The 15873-nt window shown below is 53.5% G+C and overlaps 1 protein-coding gene across 3 annotated transcripts in view; it reads right to left on the bottom strand.

The window, feature by feature from the left end:
* The window catches only part of Sorcs2 (sortilin related VPS10 domain containing receptor 2), a 378161-nt gene extending 363052 nt beyond the window's left edge, over nucleotides 1–15109 (bottom strand). For 2 of the 3 annotated variants that reach the window (XM_087909089.1, XM_087909090.1), the window contains exon 1: nucleotides 14561–15109. In XM_087909089.1, coding sequence (XP_087765215.1) covers nucleotides 14561–15052 — 492 coding nt within the window. In that variant the 5' untranslated portion in view covers nucleotides 15053–15109. Of the gene's footprint in view, nucleotides 1–11953; nucleotides 12117–14560 lie in introns of those variants that run through there. The other variant, XM_087909091.1, reaches the window with a different exon arrangement.
* Nucleotides 15110–15873: the final 764 nt, after the last annotated feature.

The following is a 15873-nucleotide window of genomic DNA, read 5'->3' as shown; positions in this document are numbered from 1 at the left end:
GATCGAGGCTTCTTTCTTCAGGACCACGGGAGTCTAAGGACCCCAGAATAGGCCACCCAGCCAGCGGGACAATCAGACCCTCAGAGAAAGCCTAGAGGAGCGAGGTGAGAGGCACAAGACCAAATCTTCCTGGACTGGGGGCTGGGGTGACAGTGTGTGGATAGGTGATGGTCGCTCAGCAAGTGTCTTGTACATGTGGCCTCCACCAGGTCCACCAGGTCCGCCAGGTTTGCCAGGTTCGCCAGGCCTGGCCAGTCACATTGCCTAAAGAACAGGACAAAGCTCATGAGATCAACAGCTTATCGAAGCTGCACAACCAGGGGGATAGTATGGTCACAGGCAAGTGTGGCTGCAGGGCCACTGAGGCAGGCAGGATGGGCTGTCTCTGCAGGAGTAGGTGTCCCCGCCTGTCGCCCTTCCCTGGCACACAGACTGTGCACACTGCTTCTGGCTAGTCTCAGAACCCTCTCTTCTTCCTCAGAAGCTTACAAGCCAGCATGAGATGAGGCCACTCTCCACAGGCTCTGTGAAAAGACCAAAGAGAGAGGCAGGCACGTCTCACAAAGGCCAGCATGAAACCCAGGGGATGGAGGCAGAGCATAGAGTCGTCACCCAGTGACCTGCTTTATACGGCTGTGAGGATACAGGCAGCAATGCCCATACGAAGCTGTCATGCTTAGCACGTGTCCCAGGCACAGAGCCACTCAGTGCCTCCTACCCTACCCAGTTAGCAGTGCTGGTTGAGTCTGGGAGCAGAGTCACAGGGCCCTTCCTGCAGGAAGAACTTGAGTGGTGGAGAGCATGGGCAGCAGGGCTGAGGTGGAAACCAAGTGACCAGTGTTGAGGTTCACACACTAAGAGCTAAGAAGGCACATCCAAGTTGGGGCCTGTGGCTTCATGTATGCTTAAAGGCCCATTGCAGAGCCCTTGAGCAACCTCCCATGCTCTTGTGGGTAGCATCCCAGCCCATCTCTCTCTCTGTCTCTCTCTGTGTGTCTATCTATCTCTCTGTCTCTCTCTCTGTCTGTGTCTCTCTTTCTCTCTCTGTCTCTGTCTCTCTCTCTCACACACACACACACAAACATACACACACACACACACACACACACACACACAAGACTGAATCAATCAAGCCAGGAGGGTCTTTGCATCATAGCTCAGGAATCCTTTGATCAAGTCCGACACACAGTGTGTCTACAGGGCAGGAAACAGTGGATCAGCCTTGATGCTGTTCTTCCTGTCTGGCCATGCTCAAAGTCTCTAGCAAACAGAAGCCCCCACAACCACCACAGGCCTCTGGAAACACATCTCCTTGTCTTGCCACACGGACAGATAGCATCAAATCTCCCCAACACCAGCTCACAAGTTTAAGTGGCCAGAACCAAATGCCAAGTTGGAGCAGTCAGGCCAGACAGAGGCCACCCTATACCAGTGACTGCCACCCAGAGCCTCGCCCAAGGAAGGACCAGGCAAAGCCAGCACTGAGCTGGAGAGCTCAGGGGTCCTGTCCCTGCGCCAGCCCCTTCTGCATGGGGTTTCAGGTTTCCTGGTCACCGCCAGGCCTCTGCTCCGCCTCCAGCGACAGGGAGAGAAATTCTGGCTTGCTCTTAAGAGGTAACATTCCAGCAATGACTCAGATCATGAAACTTGTGAAAAACCAGATGTCAACGAGAAAGGCTCTCTTCAGACACAGGCTCTAGAGATGAGTGTTTCATGAGGGGCCGAGGGCCTTTGTCTCACTTAAGTGAGCAACTCCGGAAATGGAAAGAAAATGGAACCACGTGAAACCCTGTTTAAGAAGCCAGAAAATTATGATTTCTGGCAACTGTGTGACCAGTCTCTTCCCTGATAGTCCAGGGGCAACAGCACCTTAGTGGATGGGGAAACCGAGGTCCAGCAATACAGGGGAGAGAGCCCTTCCTCAGAGCACAGCCACCAAAGCCACCCTTGTCAAGGAGGCCACCAGAAACAGCACAGTCCAGCACATCAGAGAATAGGCAGGAGGCCCCCTAGCCCAGGCTGCAGGGTGAGGTGGGGTGACACACAAAACAGGAGGAGGTAGGAGGGGGTGCAAGCAGGAGGTGCTCAATCATTACCTCTAAGAAGGACACCTCTTCAGCCTTCTAGAAATAGCACTATCAATTCCCAGACACAGAATGAAGCCAAGGCCCCAGAGGTCATGCAGAGGTCACCTGAAGGGCTCCTGCACAGAGGGATCCCCAGACTTTCCCCAGGTATCTCCTGGACGCTGACCGCAAGGCAATGTCCCAGAAGGAATGACGGTGACTGTTGCGGAATATTATTTTAAGGTGTGTTGCCTCTGTTTATGTTGCATTTGTTTAACTCTGTGAAGTTGTGTTACTGTGTTACTGTCTGAAACACCCGACGGGCTAATAAAGAGCTGACTGGCCAATTGTGAGGCAGGAGCAGGGACAGGCAGGTCTGCCAGGCAGAGGGGATAAATAGACGGAGAAACTCAGAGGAGGAGGAAGATAGAACAAAGAGAGGGGCCAGTCACCCAGCTACACAGCCAGACACAGTAAACAGCAAAGAAAAGGTATTCAGGAAGAGAGAAGGGTAAAAGCTCCGAGGCCAAAGATAGATGGGATAATTTAAGTTAAGAAAAGTGGGCAAGAAACAAGCCAAGCTAAGGCCGGGAGTTTATAAGTAGTAATAAGCCTCGGTGTGATTTATCTGGGAGCTAGGTGGTGGGGCCCCTCAAAAATTCAAAGGAGTAAAACATCATAACAGGTGGCTGAGTAGGCAGGCAGTGGAGAAGAAAAGCAACTTAGCAAAGTGCTCTGTGGAAGGTCTCTCCCCGCCGCTACCCCTGAGACCTGAATCCTCCCACTTGCTCTTTCCAGCAAGTTTTCCAGCAACTCCACCTTCTGAGTCTCTGATCTCTGTCAACCCTCTTTGTCAAAGGCTAGGCAGCTGTGTCCCCTGGGTCTTCTGCTTGGCCTTGCCTTTCGTAAGTGAGATGGGGCTGAGAACAAGGGCACCATTTAAACGTCCCAACTTCCTTTGGGAGCGAGAGTTTTCTCTCCATTGAGCATTGGCTCCTGGCTGACCTGTTCATGCTGGAGGGCCGAGGCTGGTCCAGCAATGGGCACAGCCTGTGCTAAGTCTGACTGCACAGCCTCCAATAGGACTAAGACAGCTCCTACCCTCCGGCCTGGCTCGTCTTGGGTAGGACACGTGCATCTCCATCTCTTAGCTGTTCTCCTTGCTGTGGCATGCCTGGGTCTTGCAGCATAAGGTGGAGAGTCCTTTGTGCTCAGCAGCTGGGCCTCTGCGTTGGGTCAGTGGTCTCCTGTGGCTTTGCATCATAAGCAGACGTTAATTGAGCATCTGCCACACACTGGAGCACAGCCTCCATGGAGGCCCAGATCTCCACAGTCCCCAGCCTTGGTCCAGTACCACAGCAACCCAGTTCTCCACGATTCCCACCCTTGGCCAGCACCACACCAGCCCAGTTCTCCACCAATCCTGTCCTTGGCCCAGTACCACACCAGCCCAGTTCTCCACCAATCCCACCCTTGACAAAATAACACCACACTAGTCCAGTTCTCTGTGTGTGTCTCTGTGCAGACTCTTCTAGAGCCATGGCCTTAGTCCAAGAAACAACTTCTTTATTTTCAAGACTACAAAATGAGGCAATTCCTTGCACTAGAAAGTCACAGCAGTAGCATCAGGACCGGGGCCTCCATCACTTTAGACAAGTCACGGTAGTCCTGCATCTCAAAAGGTCATTTACACTGTTAACAGATTTAAAATCATGGCAGCTCCCACACCTCTTATCAGATGTTTTCGAAGAGATTAGTTGTGTCTTGATAACTTCACAAAGAGTTGGCCTCCTTTATATCTATCCATTTTGCAGTAACTATAAAATCTACATTCCAAGAGAGTCCCTCACACACTTCTCCAAAGATGAGGTGGGTAGGGTCTATGGCATAGAGAGGTAGGAACCCCCCACCCATGCCAGGACAAGTTCTCCAAGCCAGGAAACTCAACACTGTGTGCTGGGCTTCCCCCCAGGGCCTGACTCGGAGGAAGGTGGGTACCCAGAAGCTGCCTCAAATCACAGAGCAGGGTATTTGGATGGCTGGGTTCAAACACCCAAAAGCCCTGTTCAGCCATCAAATGATAAATCAGACAACAAACTCCAGCAGGGTTAAGAGGTATTGATGGGAATAAATTGAGAAAAACATAGGGATTTTTATTGAGTGCTTTATTTTTACGGAGTGAAAATTGAATTACTTAGCTGGTCAATGAGGAAGTCAATAGGGAAAAATGCCTAAAAGCTAGGAGGAAGAGAAAGGGGCATGAACTTGAAATGGGATCTGAAGCTTCCACAACACCTGGAGAATACCTCCACCTCAAGATGGTGATGCCCACCTTGACCCGGTATCACACAAGTCCAGTTCTCCATGGTTCCCACCCTTGACCCAGCACCACACCAGCCCAGTGCTGTATCACACACGTGATGGATGTAGATTTCCTGAGCTCACTAACAGCTTCTGTTCAGAGTCTCAGAAGCACGCTGGCTCCAGCAACAGCCGCGCCACCCTCCTTCCTGGGCACATACAGGCCAAGGCACTTATGACTCTCTGAGGATTGCAGCCGTACACCAATCTGCCAGGTATCAAAATTCAAGGCAGCACAAAAAAGACTTTGCTACCATTCAAGTTCATGCTCAATCCAGAAATTAAACAGCCACCCTGTGACCAAGCAGTTCTATTCCCAAGGAAATGCCCAAAGAATCTGAAGCCAGGGTTAAACAAGTCTCTGCGGGTCTACACTCAGAGCTTCACGCACTCAGCCAAAGGTGGAAATGATCAAACATCCATCGTCAGATGAACAGAAACAAAATGTGGCCCATTCAGTGGAATATTATATGGCCCCCAATAGAGGACACGCTTTCACGTGTCACAACATACATGAATACAGGACAGGAGGCTAACAAGCCAATCACAGAAGGACAGATGCTGTAGCTCCCACTCACATGAGGTTCAGAGCTGTCATACTCAGACTGATGGCTGCCAGGTCTAGGAGAGTTAGCATTTAGTAGAGACAGAGCTTCAGCTGGGGGAACATTCTGAAAATGAAAGGTGGGGATGGTTGCACAGCAACACAAGTGCCCTAATGCCCCTGAGCTCTGAATTTAAAAATAGGTACAATGATTTATGTTATATAACCACAACCCAAACCACAGTAAAGAAAAATAAAAATATTTATTTAAAAAAAATGTTTGCATTTCTCATTCATGTTGTATATATGTGCACATGTGAATGCATTTATGCATGTTGTGTGTGGAGGTCAGAGGCTCTCTTCCTACCATGTGGGTTCCAAGGATCCCATCCTAATCCTTAGACTTGGGAGCAAGCACCTGCTGAGCCATTTCATTGGCCCCAAATTCTTTCTTATATTTTTAAAAGAGAGCGAGAGAGCTTGTGTTCGGTACTAATGAAATTCAAATTGTGCCTGGGATGAGTGTGTCCAGCAAGCCCTGAGGACAACTGCATGTGTATTGGTCAGAGTGGTAAACGATATGGTAGTGTCATCTATACAATGAGGGGGCACAGGCTGCCGGATATGGCGGTTCTAAGGAGCTGCGGTTATTCATTTTTTTTGTCCCTAATCCAGAGCTCTCTGCAAACAGAGAAGAATGCTATGATAAAATCAAGCTACATCAGAGGCAGAGGCAGGAGGCAACCCTCACAGGCAGAGGCCCCCTCTCCTCTGAGCTTTGGCAACGGTATCTATTCCAATACTTCACAAAATATGCAAGAAAACTCCAAAAGAACTCTCGGGCTTCAGATTGATCTACATGGGAGCATGCACTTGACTGGGCTCTTTTCTTGCTTTAGTTTGAACTCGATTTTTCCATGAACATCAGGAAATGGCGTCCGCAAGAGACGCGCTGTGCTCAAGTTGAGGCTAGCTCAACACTGGAGCAAATCATCTGCTTCTGCTAGAAAATTAGTAAGGAAGGCGAGTGCTGTTATTTTAAGATCTTCGAGCTGGTGTGAGGAGAAACTAATTAAATGATTGTAATTTTCTGTGCAAATAAGCAACCAACTGCTACAGAAGCACAAACCAGGAAGGAGGAAGGGGCTTCTCCACCTTCAAAGAACGGGGGACTTTTTATTTCTCATTCCTAGCTTTCCAGGGCCTGCTCTCCCTCAGGTAGCCCTAGGCAATGTTCAAATGATGAATGGAGCTTAATTGGATTCAGGGTGATGAGCACTCTGTGGGCTGCAAGTGTCAGCGATCCAAGTGTGTCATGGAGAAGGCCCAGTGTCTGCCATCACCATCACCCAGCACCTACACCAGTTGGGAGCCAGATGCCTGTGTCTTCTGTTTCCAGCCTTGTGGGGCAGGCCCAGGAGAACCTGTGATTGCATGAACCTGCTGCACAGTGGCCTACCCATCCCCACCATCATGTGACTTCTTTCACACCCAGAATTCAGCTCACACTCACACAAAACCCTGAAAGGATTTCCCATTGTCAAAGCAGCCACGAAGTGATCCAATACAAGTGTGCACCCTGCTGATGCCCATAATGTCCAGACCAAAACCCAGGCTAACACACATAGATTGTTCTCCACATTTTACAGCCTAGAAGTCCTGGGGACAGAGCACAGTCCTGGTCCCTGCACCTCCAGAGGGAAGACAATGGCCCTGAGCAGCAGTCCTAGTGACATTACACCCTCAGGGCTCAGTCTCCCTTGGTGACTCCTGGAGCACCCAAACAGGGCCTTCAAGATGATGAAGCAGAAGTGGACCCCTTGCAAGGGTTGATAAGGAATCCCCCACCTTAGAGTACGGGCCCAAGAGAGCGCCAACCAGATGGCAGCCTGTAAACTCAGGCACCCATGAAAGCACCCAGCTGGTTTTCCAGGCGTTCCAACCCTGCGCTCCTTTACGTCACCCCCTGGCAAGTCCTGGCCTGACTGGAAATTCATCAGCATGGAGTAACGGCAACTCTGGAGAGGCCTGTGCAAGTCACAGGCTGCGCTCTAACCCTGCAGGGGTGCACGGACGAGCTAATTTATGGGGGTGCGCGGATGAGCTAATTTATGACCTCTTTAGAATGCGCTCTGGAACCTTCTGCAACTGCAGACTAAAGAGGCCCTTCATTAAAGCAGAAGTGGGTGTGTGAAGTGTGTCAGGAACTTTGCTGAAGGGCTGTCCTGGCACCTCCGTGTCAGGCTCCCTAGCGGCAGCTGTCTCCCTTCTCTGCCTGTGAACTCTCCAGGCTTCTCAGCTCCTCGCCTCCCTTTGGTCTCAATATCCCCGCTTTCCCAGTTTCCGCCTCGGATCAGGTGAGGCTCTTCTCCTTGTTCTTCCGGTTCCTTCTGCACCTCCTCCAGGAAGTCCTACCAAATTCCCCCTGTCCACGTGTTCACACAGCCCTGAGGACACTCTGGGCAGAATTCTGTTCCCACACAGCATCTCACCAGGCAAGGCTCCACGCTGCAGCCCTGGTAGTTAACCCTGCCAGGAACACTAGAAACGCTCAGCAAATATTAGCTGAGTCCACAGCTCCTGGGAGCTGGGGCTTACACTGCTCCTAGAAAAGAAAGAACAAGGAAGTGATGTCCAAAGTCTTGGGAAACCGCAAGTAGAAGAGGGCATTGACAACATAGCTAGGCCCCATCCATGCTGCCCGGGCTCCACACAGGTACTCGAGCCCATCTACCAGCCTGACTCATGGACAGTTATCCATACTTTACCAGCTAAAAGCAGGCTCAGAGATGTCCTGTCCTCCCCCAAACAGAACAGTGGGATCAGGGTGAGCCTGGCTGGGCCTGATGCTGGAGTCCACACTGGAGCCTTGGGGCATTGAGGCTTGCACATACAGCAGCATTAAGAAGACAGAACTGTTGCCGGGCGGTGGTGGTGCATGCCTTTAATCCCAGCACTCACTCGAGAGGCAAAGGCAGGCGGATCTCTGTGAGTTCGAGGCCAATATGGTCTACAAGAGCTAGTTCCAAGACAGCTAGGGCTGTTAACACAGAGAAACTCTGTCTCAAAAGAGGGAGCTGTGTGTGCCAGCACTAGGCCTTGCAAGTCCTCCCACTCCTCAATCCTGCTCACAACATCTATATGAATAAATTAAATATATGCACAGAGTCTATAGTTGGTAGTGATTTGGAAATCACATGGCACTGCTGCCCATGTTACAGATGAGTGGGGACAGGTACTGGAGGTGTGAGCTTCTGACTGAGCGTGGAGAGGAATGAAAGCCCAGAGTTAGTGGGGAGACAAGTGGACATTCTGGAGAGCAGGGCAGGGTTCCCAGGGTCAGACACTTAGAAGACAACATGAGTCCCACCACCCACCACACAGGGGTTCACATTAGTGACTACACCCTCATTCTCCCACTCATGCTGACATATGCCATGAGTCCCACCAGGCCCTACTGGCCATGCATGTCTTGCACACAGGAGTTGAATGCAAGAACCCTTCATTCAGCCCAGTTCAACACACACACACGCACACACACACACACGGAGACACACACATAGACTCATACACAGACACACAGACTCACACCCACACATACACAGAGACACACACAGACACAGACTCACACACAGATGCAGACGCACACAGGCACACACACACACACACAGAGGCATACACACAGACTCACACACACACATTTACACAGAGACACACACATAGACTCACACACAGACACACACACACACAGACTCACACACAGACAGACTCACACACATGTACACACACACACACACACAAACACACGTGCACGTGCACACGGAGGCAGGCCTTCTGGACTCTGGGTCTCCCTGTAGAGAACTAGGCAGGATAGGACCTTAGGGTCTATAGGAGAGTGGCACTGAGCGCCATTAGGGATCCTGAGAAGCATCCAGAACAGATCAGCCCTGAGGTGCCTGGAGAAGGTGACTCAAAGTGCAGGAGAACCTCAGTCCACAGCAACACCACATCTGTTGACATTGGGGGAGAACGCAAAGGAAGGCAGCTGTCCACCTCCAGTCAGAGAAGGTGCCCGATGAGGACATTAGAAGTGGGCGGTGCCACCAGAGCCAAGAGTCTCTCTCAGACCCCAGCCAGGAAGATCCCTGAGAGAGCTCCTGGCTCGGGTAGCATGTACTGGGAAGGGGGTCTGCAGCCCCTCCAGCCTCAAACGCCCCCTCCCATCCAAGCCTCTGGTGTTCCCCACACCTAGCTCACTGATGTGGTCGTTGACTTATTTTTCCTCAGACGCCCCCACAGCTGAAGTGAACTGCAGGTCCTGGGGTTCTTGCGGTGCTTCCCCTAGACATCAAATGTTCACATGGGAAGATGGCATCACACGGGCCACAAAGCCTTCTCCCTTCCCTGAGTGTCAGCCTGGGCCCAAAGGAAAATGCAGCCTGCCTCCCCTGCCCTCAAGAATGACTCTCAGTGTCACCAGAGACAACCTCCCCCCCACCCCGCATCTCCTGGGAAGAAAGTTATACAGGATACAAATGGTCATGTTCACACACAGATTCTGGTGTGTGATCAGCACCCGTGATCCGCCATATAATGACACTCTGCACAGAACCAAGGACACCCTCAGCACAAGATTCTGGGACACCTCCAGCACCGGACCCTGGGGCACCCTCAGCACAGGACCCTGGAACACCCTCAGCACAGGACCCTGGGACACCCTCAGCACAGATCAGAGTGTGTACCTGTGGTTTGTCCCTGTGTCACAGCACACTGCTCCGTGACTGCCGCCTGTCATACGGCACAGGCATCTCTGTCTCTCTCCTCATTCTTCATCCAGACACTAGGCTTAAGGTCCTGACAGGCTTGCATGCCAGTGGCAAGCTCCTGACAGCCTGTGTGACAGACATTCAACATCAGCCACAGCATCCTTGGTCTCGGTCTCACTTGGGTGGTCACTGGACACCTTGGTAGTGGCTGCAAGGACAAATACTCAGTGCCTACAGCCTGTCAGTCTCAGTGTCTATAGGAAGCCAGACCTCTGCTCCAGCCCAGAGCAAAGGGAGCCCTGTACTTAGGAACTTGCAAATGCTCGGGAGCCATTCAGATGCTTCTACCTGGTCACAGCAAAACCACTGCTGTAGGAAGCAAGGCACTAAATTAGTTTTGTGCCAGGCAAGGACCCATTCATTTGGAGACTAACCTGGAGCCTCTGAGCCCAGCACTGAAGACCGTGAGAGACTGACAGGACACCATTCATCCTTACCTGGACACCTCCTTCAGGCTCACTCTCCCCAGAACAGCCCAGGCACAACCCAAACAGGACAGAGTCCCCCTAGCCTCAACCCTGCACTCCTCCTACAGCCTTTCTGCCCACACCCGGGCTGGGTGTCATGCTGACTTCTGGCTACATGCCATGCTCTGGGCTGTGCATTTCACGTGGAAAATCTGACTCTTGCACAACCAAGTCCCCCTTTCCATGGTGAAGACGGAGGCCCAGAGCATCCCCTCCATCTATCCTAGGATCCAAGACCTGAGACACACGCAGCCCAGCAGGCTCCAAAGCTTATTGTTCCGCCACCCCAACACTGCCGTGGACTCCTCTGGTACACATCCGGGGGCCATGGGCAAACTCTACTTTCTTCCCAGCTTCTCTCCTCAGGCTTCTGTTCCCACACAAGGCATCCAATGTCTTTATAGGGCGCTTGTGACCTTCAAATTCCTACCTCACAGGTCTTGCTCGGGCTGTCCCTCCTGCCAGAACATTCTCCCTCTCTCATCTGCTCCCCCCTCCCACTCATCCTTTGGGCCGGGTCTAAGGCCGCCTCTTCTGTGCTATCCTCCCTGATGAGGCCCTTCTCATATCTGCCAGTTTACGGCCATCTCATCTCTCCCACCAGAGGACTCTGAGGTCCAGGTGTGACATTCTGAGGATGACAAGGGGGCCCGAACCGTGTCAGCCCCTCCCCCGAAGTCCTTAAATTGAAGTCCTAATCCGGGACCTCCAAACTTGAGTAGATCTGGAGTAGTAGGGCTTCCAACGGTGATTCCATTATAACGAGTCTGTCAAGGTGGACTTATAACCCAATAACCAGCATAATCAATACCGGTGTCCCAATGGGAAGGAATGATCCCATCCCAGGTGCAAGCACAAAGGGACAAAAGGAGTCTGCCATCCGTCCGGGGGCCCATGCCATCATGGTCCTTTGTCACAAAGCTAGAGCAAACTAATCCACCTGCCCTCAAGGAATCTGACCTGCAGCAGGAGTCATGACCGAATTCCCATACAACTCAGGCATAGGCCATGATACCTCTATACAAGAAATCCAGGCAGGCAGCCTGCCTTTGACCTCCCAACCGCCGCCTTGGGCTCTCTGCATTTAGACGAAATGACACAGGTAGGGAGTCCAACCAGATGCCTGGGGTGGAGTGTGCTTAATCTGCCCAGAAAGACCTGTGGACACTCACCACCCCTACTGGGAGACACAGCACAGGGTGAGGCAGGCAGGATGGAGGTGAACGGTCAGTCTGAGGGACAGATATGAAACCTGGCTGTGGGAAGCTCACGTCCAAGTTGAACCATGAGTCAAAGTTGCAATGCAAGTGCCTTGGTGGAAGGGACTCAGGGGGTTGTGCTTAATTAAAGTAAGCAGTTCCCCCGCACCCCCCCCCCCAACAGTACCTCACACTCCTACCAGGCTAACAAGAAACTGCCACCCTCAGGTGGAGCCCAGCACTGTGCTCTATTTCCTGCCTTCGCACAACCTCACTGGCTCCGAGGGCAGTGTGGAGACGCAGGACCTTGTGTGCACAGGCCAATCTGGGACCCTCAAAAGGCAACCGTGGTCGGTTTCCATGAAGCATTCATCTCGCTACAACAATGTGTTGCCACAGATAAACGTCAGCTGGAGAGGCCCTGTTTGAACTTCCAAGCGAGTCCCTGTCCCTATCTCCATGGGAGCTGGAAGAATCGAGGAAAACTCACATATGTTCCCAGAGCTGCGGTGACAGGGACTGTCTGGGAACCAGCTTGAGTCCCGCACTCCCTCAGCCCATCCCTTAGCGGGATGCGCGCTAATGCCATTTCTGAAGCGTCTGTGCCCCTCCCCCAGCGCTCTTCTTTTGAAAAGCACCTGACAGGAGAAAGCCAAGGCTCTGCCACATCCACAGAGGGCAGGGGTGAGCAGCAGAAGGCAACTTCATAAAGGCAGCACTCAGCAAAGAATCCCTCGGTCTGCCCCAGTCTCCTGCAAGCTCACAGAGGCGGGGCTTCGAGCAAGAGGTCCAGCCAGCTGCCAAGTGCTGCCACTCATCTTTGTCCCTGTGACTGCACCTGGAGCCTGGGGGGAGCAGGGCACTTCCAAGACACTTCATGCGTCAAGAATGTGCTGTGTACAATCAGATCTGAGAGAACCGCATCTCGAGGGCCCAGTTTACTGGGGCAGCTCTCAGAGGCGGCCCTCGCCCATCTTTTTTTCATTCCTGGGTTTTCTCGGGCAAGGTAAACCTCTGAGCGCATCTCCAGCCACGGGTGGCCAGGTTTTCTGGAAAGAGTCCCATCCCGTCTTCCTTACGGTCCCGGGCTGAGTGCAGTGAGGGAGGAGAAGAGAGAAGGCTCGAGTCAGATGCCCAGGCACTGTGTCCATGCGGTCCCATACACATTCACTACGTGCCGCCTAAGGGGCAGGCTGTGTCCCACTGTCCACGTCTGACACCTGCCCCACATCATAATGGCTCCAGAAGAGCGTCCCTCAAGTGTCCTTCCCAGTTCCTTGGTCAGTCATTCTCCCTCCTCAACTCTCCAAGGAGGTCACTCAGGGGCCAGGCTCTGAGCCTAGAAGGGGTTCAACTGGACACAACCCTATTCTAGAGGCCTCTGGTCCCCTTTCCTGTGGATCCTACACACACACACACACACACACACACACACACACCCTGCGTCTCACTCTCTTCTTGCATGCCCTCCTCCCAAGAATCTAAGCAACAGAGTGGCAAGAGTAAGCTAGTTGGATCATCCATTTCAACACTCCAAACGCATGGAGCTTACTCTCAGTGGGTTTCTATTCCTTTCCATTCTTGGTTTCTTGGCTGCCTCTAGGGCCTGAAGAACAGCCTAAGGCACAGAGGATATAGTTTATCTTCAGGTACCAGCCAGCCCTGAAAGACCGGGACCAGCGACATACCCAGAGTCAGAGGACATGCTCCAGTTCAGGTGAGAAGGACAGCAGAACACCTCCACACCCTTTTAGGGAGAAGCACCCACCTTCCCTAAGACACTCTGATCAGCACCCTAACTGCCCCCTGCTGGCCAGCTGCAGCCACAGCACTAGCTCTGCCCTCTGAGGGCTGCTAGTCTTCCCGGAGTTGCCGTTCACTAGGGGCCAGGGAAGGCACCTGCATCCTCGATTGTAAGCCAGTGGGGGAGGGGCCAGCAGGACTGGGCTTTGGGCCAGTCGAGGCCACATGGTTGTCCCTTCTCCAGCACAAATGGAAACCTCCTAGCAGTCACCAAGAGTGCTAGGAGATGGGACAGGGGTAAAAATGTCTGCAGCCCCCGACGACCAAAAGAGGAGACCTGCCCACTGCACCCCCAGTACATGCAGGGTCTTTGGTCCTATGTATTGCCCTCCAAACTTGGGAGATTAAAAAGAAGAGATGGAGTCAGTTACTTGGGGGCGGGGGGGGGGGGGTAAGTGGAGAGTGTGCGTGGACAGTGAATAGTGGACAGGCCACTGACGAGAGATTTCTAGCTTCATGAAAACACATTTCCCCGAATAGCACAAACTTGCAAACTGGTGTGCATACACCTGGGACTGCCCAGAGGGGCAAAGGGACTATGGCCTTTAACCAGGTACAACAAAGCTCTTGAGGTGCACTACCAAAACAAGAACGGGTCTAGATCCTGGATCTGGTGGTGTTAGAGGGTGAACGATGCTGGAGCTCTCCAGCCAGAGGGAGAGGTGTGGGAGAAAAGCAGGGAGTTGGCACACTGCGCTGAAGACCTCACAACGTTAAATAACGTTAAACACCCATAAGTCCCGGCGAATCAAAGACAGCCGTGGGACACACGACGAGGAACAATCTTAGAATTAAGAATCTTAGAACAGGGCATGAAACTGACAGGGATATCCTGGACCCCAAAATCAGCGTAGATCGGGTCGTAAGGACTCCAGAGCCAGCAATTCCAGAGGTGCACGCTGGAGCCTCTAGGTGCAGTGCAGTGTGTGGGTGACCCACCATCCACGCCGCACAGAGTCAGGTGGCCCTTAAGGACCTGGAGTCATACTGCCCCGATCCGAAAGACTCTAGGGACTTCCCGGTAGCCCAGATCTAGAGGCTAGAGATGTTTGGGGTTCCCAGATCTCCGGGAATGCCACATGAGCGAGACTGAGTCTCACAAATTTGAGGACCCTTCCAAAAGTACCCATAACCTGAAGCCAGTAGGGGCGCCGCCGAGGTGACCCGAGTCCCCCAAGTCGTCAAGAATGCCCATCAGGGATGACCGCGGGTGGTCCGGAAGTAGGGGACTGTGGTGGTCTCCCTGAGTATCCAGGTGTCCCGGCAGGGCAGGGGGCGCGCGGAGGTCACTTACACTGCTGTTCTCTCCTGTCCAGTGCACCATTGCCTGGTTGTGTGTCGCGTCCCCCTTGAGCACGAACGACGTGCTGATGAGCGAGACCTGCACGCGCGAGGCAGAACTGGCCACGGGCGCCGCCCGCGCCCTGCGCCCCTTGCCCGGAGCTGGGACGCCATCTGCGCTGGGACCCGAAGCAAGACCCGGACCATGACCCGGAGCGCTTGGCTCGGATCCTCGTGTGTGAGGATCCTCGCGAACGCCGGACTTCGGGTGTCCCGCGTGCAGCAGCCGGGTGACCTGCACGCTGGGACCCAGGCTCCCGGACTGGGGGGAGCGCCCCGCCGCCCCGCAGGCAGCCACCAGCACTAGCAGCAGCAGCGGCAGCGGCAGAGGCAGCGGCAGCGGCCACAAGCGCGGCCAGCGCGGTGGCGGCGGAGCATGGGAGCTCGGAGCCAGCACGGTGAGGCCAGGACGCTTCGGGGCGCTTGGGGTTCCCCGGTGCGCCATGGTCGCCGGTAAGCAGCGGCGGTGCGGTGCGGGCGACACCGCGGCCGGGAGAGCGGGAGGGCGCTGGGAGCTGGAGCAAGAGCGCAGAGAAAGGAGCCGGGAGGGAGGGAGCGCGGGAGGAGGGGACTCAAAGCCGCCACGCAGCCAAGGGAACACCGCCACCTGCCGGCTGCGCGCGAGCCACCACAGCTTTGGGTCGGGCCAGACCAGGATGTCCTGAGCGCAGTCACACCTCCAAGACCCCCTTCCTTCCCTCACAGTGACTCCCAAACTCACCCTAGATCCTCCTCTTCCTCCCTCTTTCCATTCTCTCTGCCTTTCTCGGTAAGTTATAGAGCCTCTACACTTGGCCAGCCGAAGTTCCAGGCACTTGGGGGCACAACGGGGTTCAACAAAGAAACACAGGCCACACCCAAGTAGCCTGGTTAGAGGCCAAACAACTTCAGAGCTGCCCATCAGCAAAAGTGGTGAGAGCGCCTCCTCTGGGCGCTTTTGGACAGGTTCAAGGGGGGGGATGCCTGAGAGTTACGAAAACCAGAGATGCTCCAAGAAGTTAAGGACTGTGCAGGAGCCTTGGGGTGTCACCCCAAGACCAAACAAATATCTCAGGCACGGGCTTTATCTCCCACCCCCAGGGAGAGCCCCTGAGCAGGAGACTACACCTGTGTAGGGGTATCCAGGCCAGAAGGACAGAGAAGAGAGGGGTCCCAGCCAGATGGTGCAGACCACAACAGAACACGTAGAAACTAGATCCAGAGCCCACTAAGTTCCCAGTCAAAGTCACTTGGCCGCTTTCATTCCTTGTTTATGAAAGCAGCCAT

Source organism: Myodes glareolus, chromosome 8, assembly GCF_982192425.1.
Source record: "Myodes glareolus chromosome 8, mMyoGla1.1, whole genome shotgun sequence".
NCBI lineage: Eukaryota > Metazoa > Chordata > Mammalia > Rodentia > Cricetidae > Myodes > Myodes glareolus.
The sequence above is the reverse complement of the archived record's forward strand: the minus strand, read 5'-3'. Positions and strand labels throughout refer to the sequence as shown.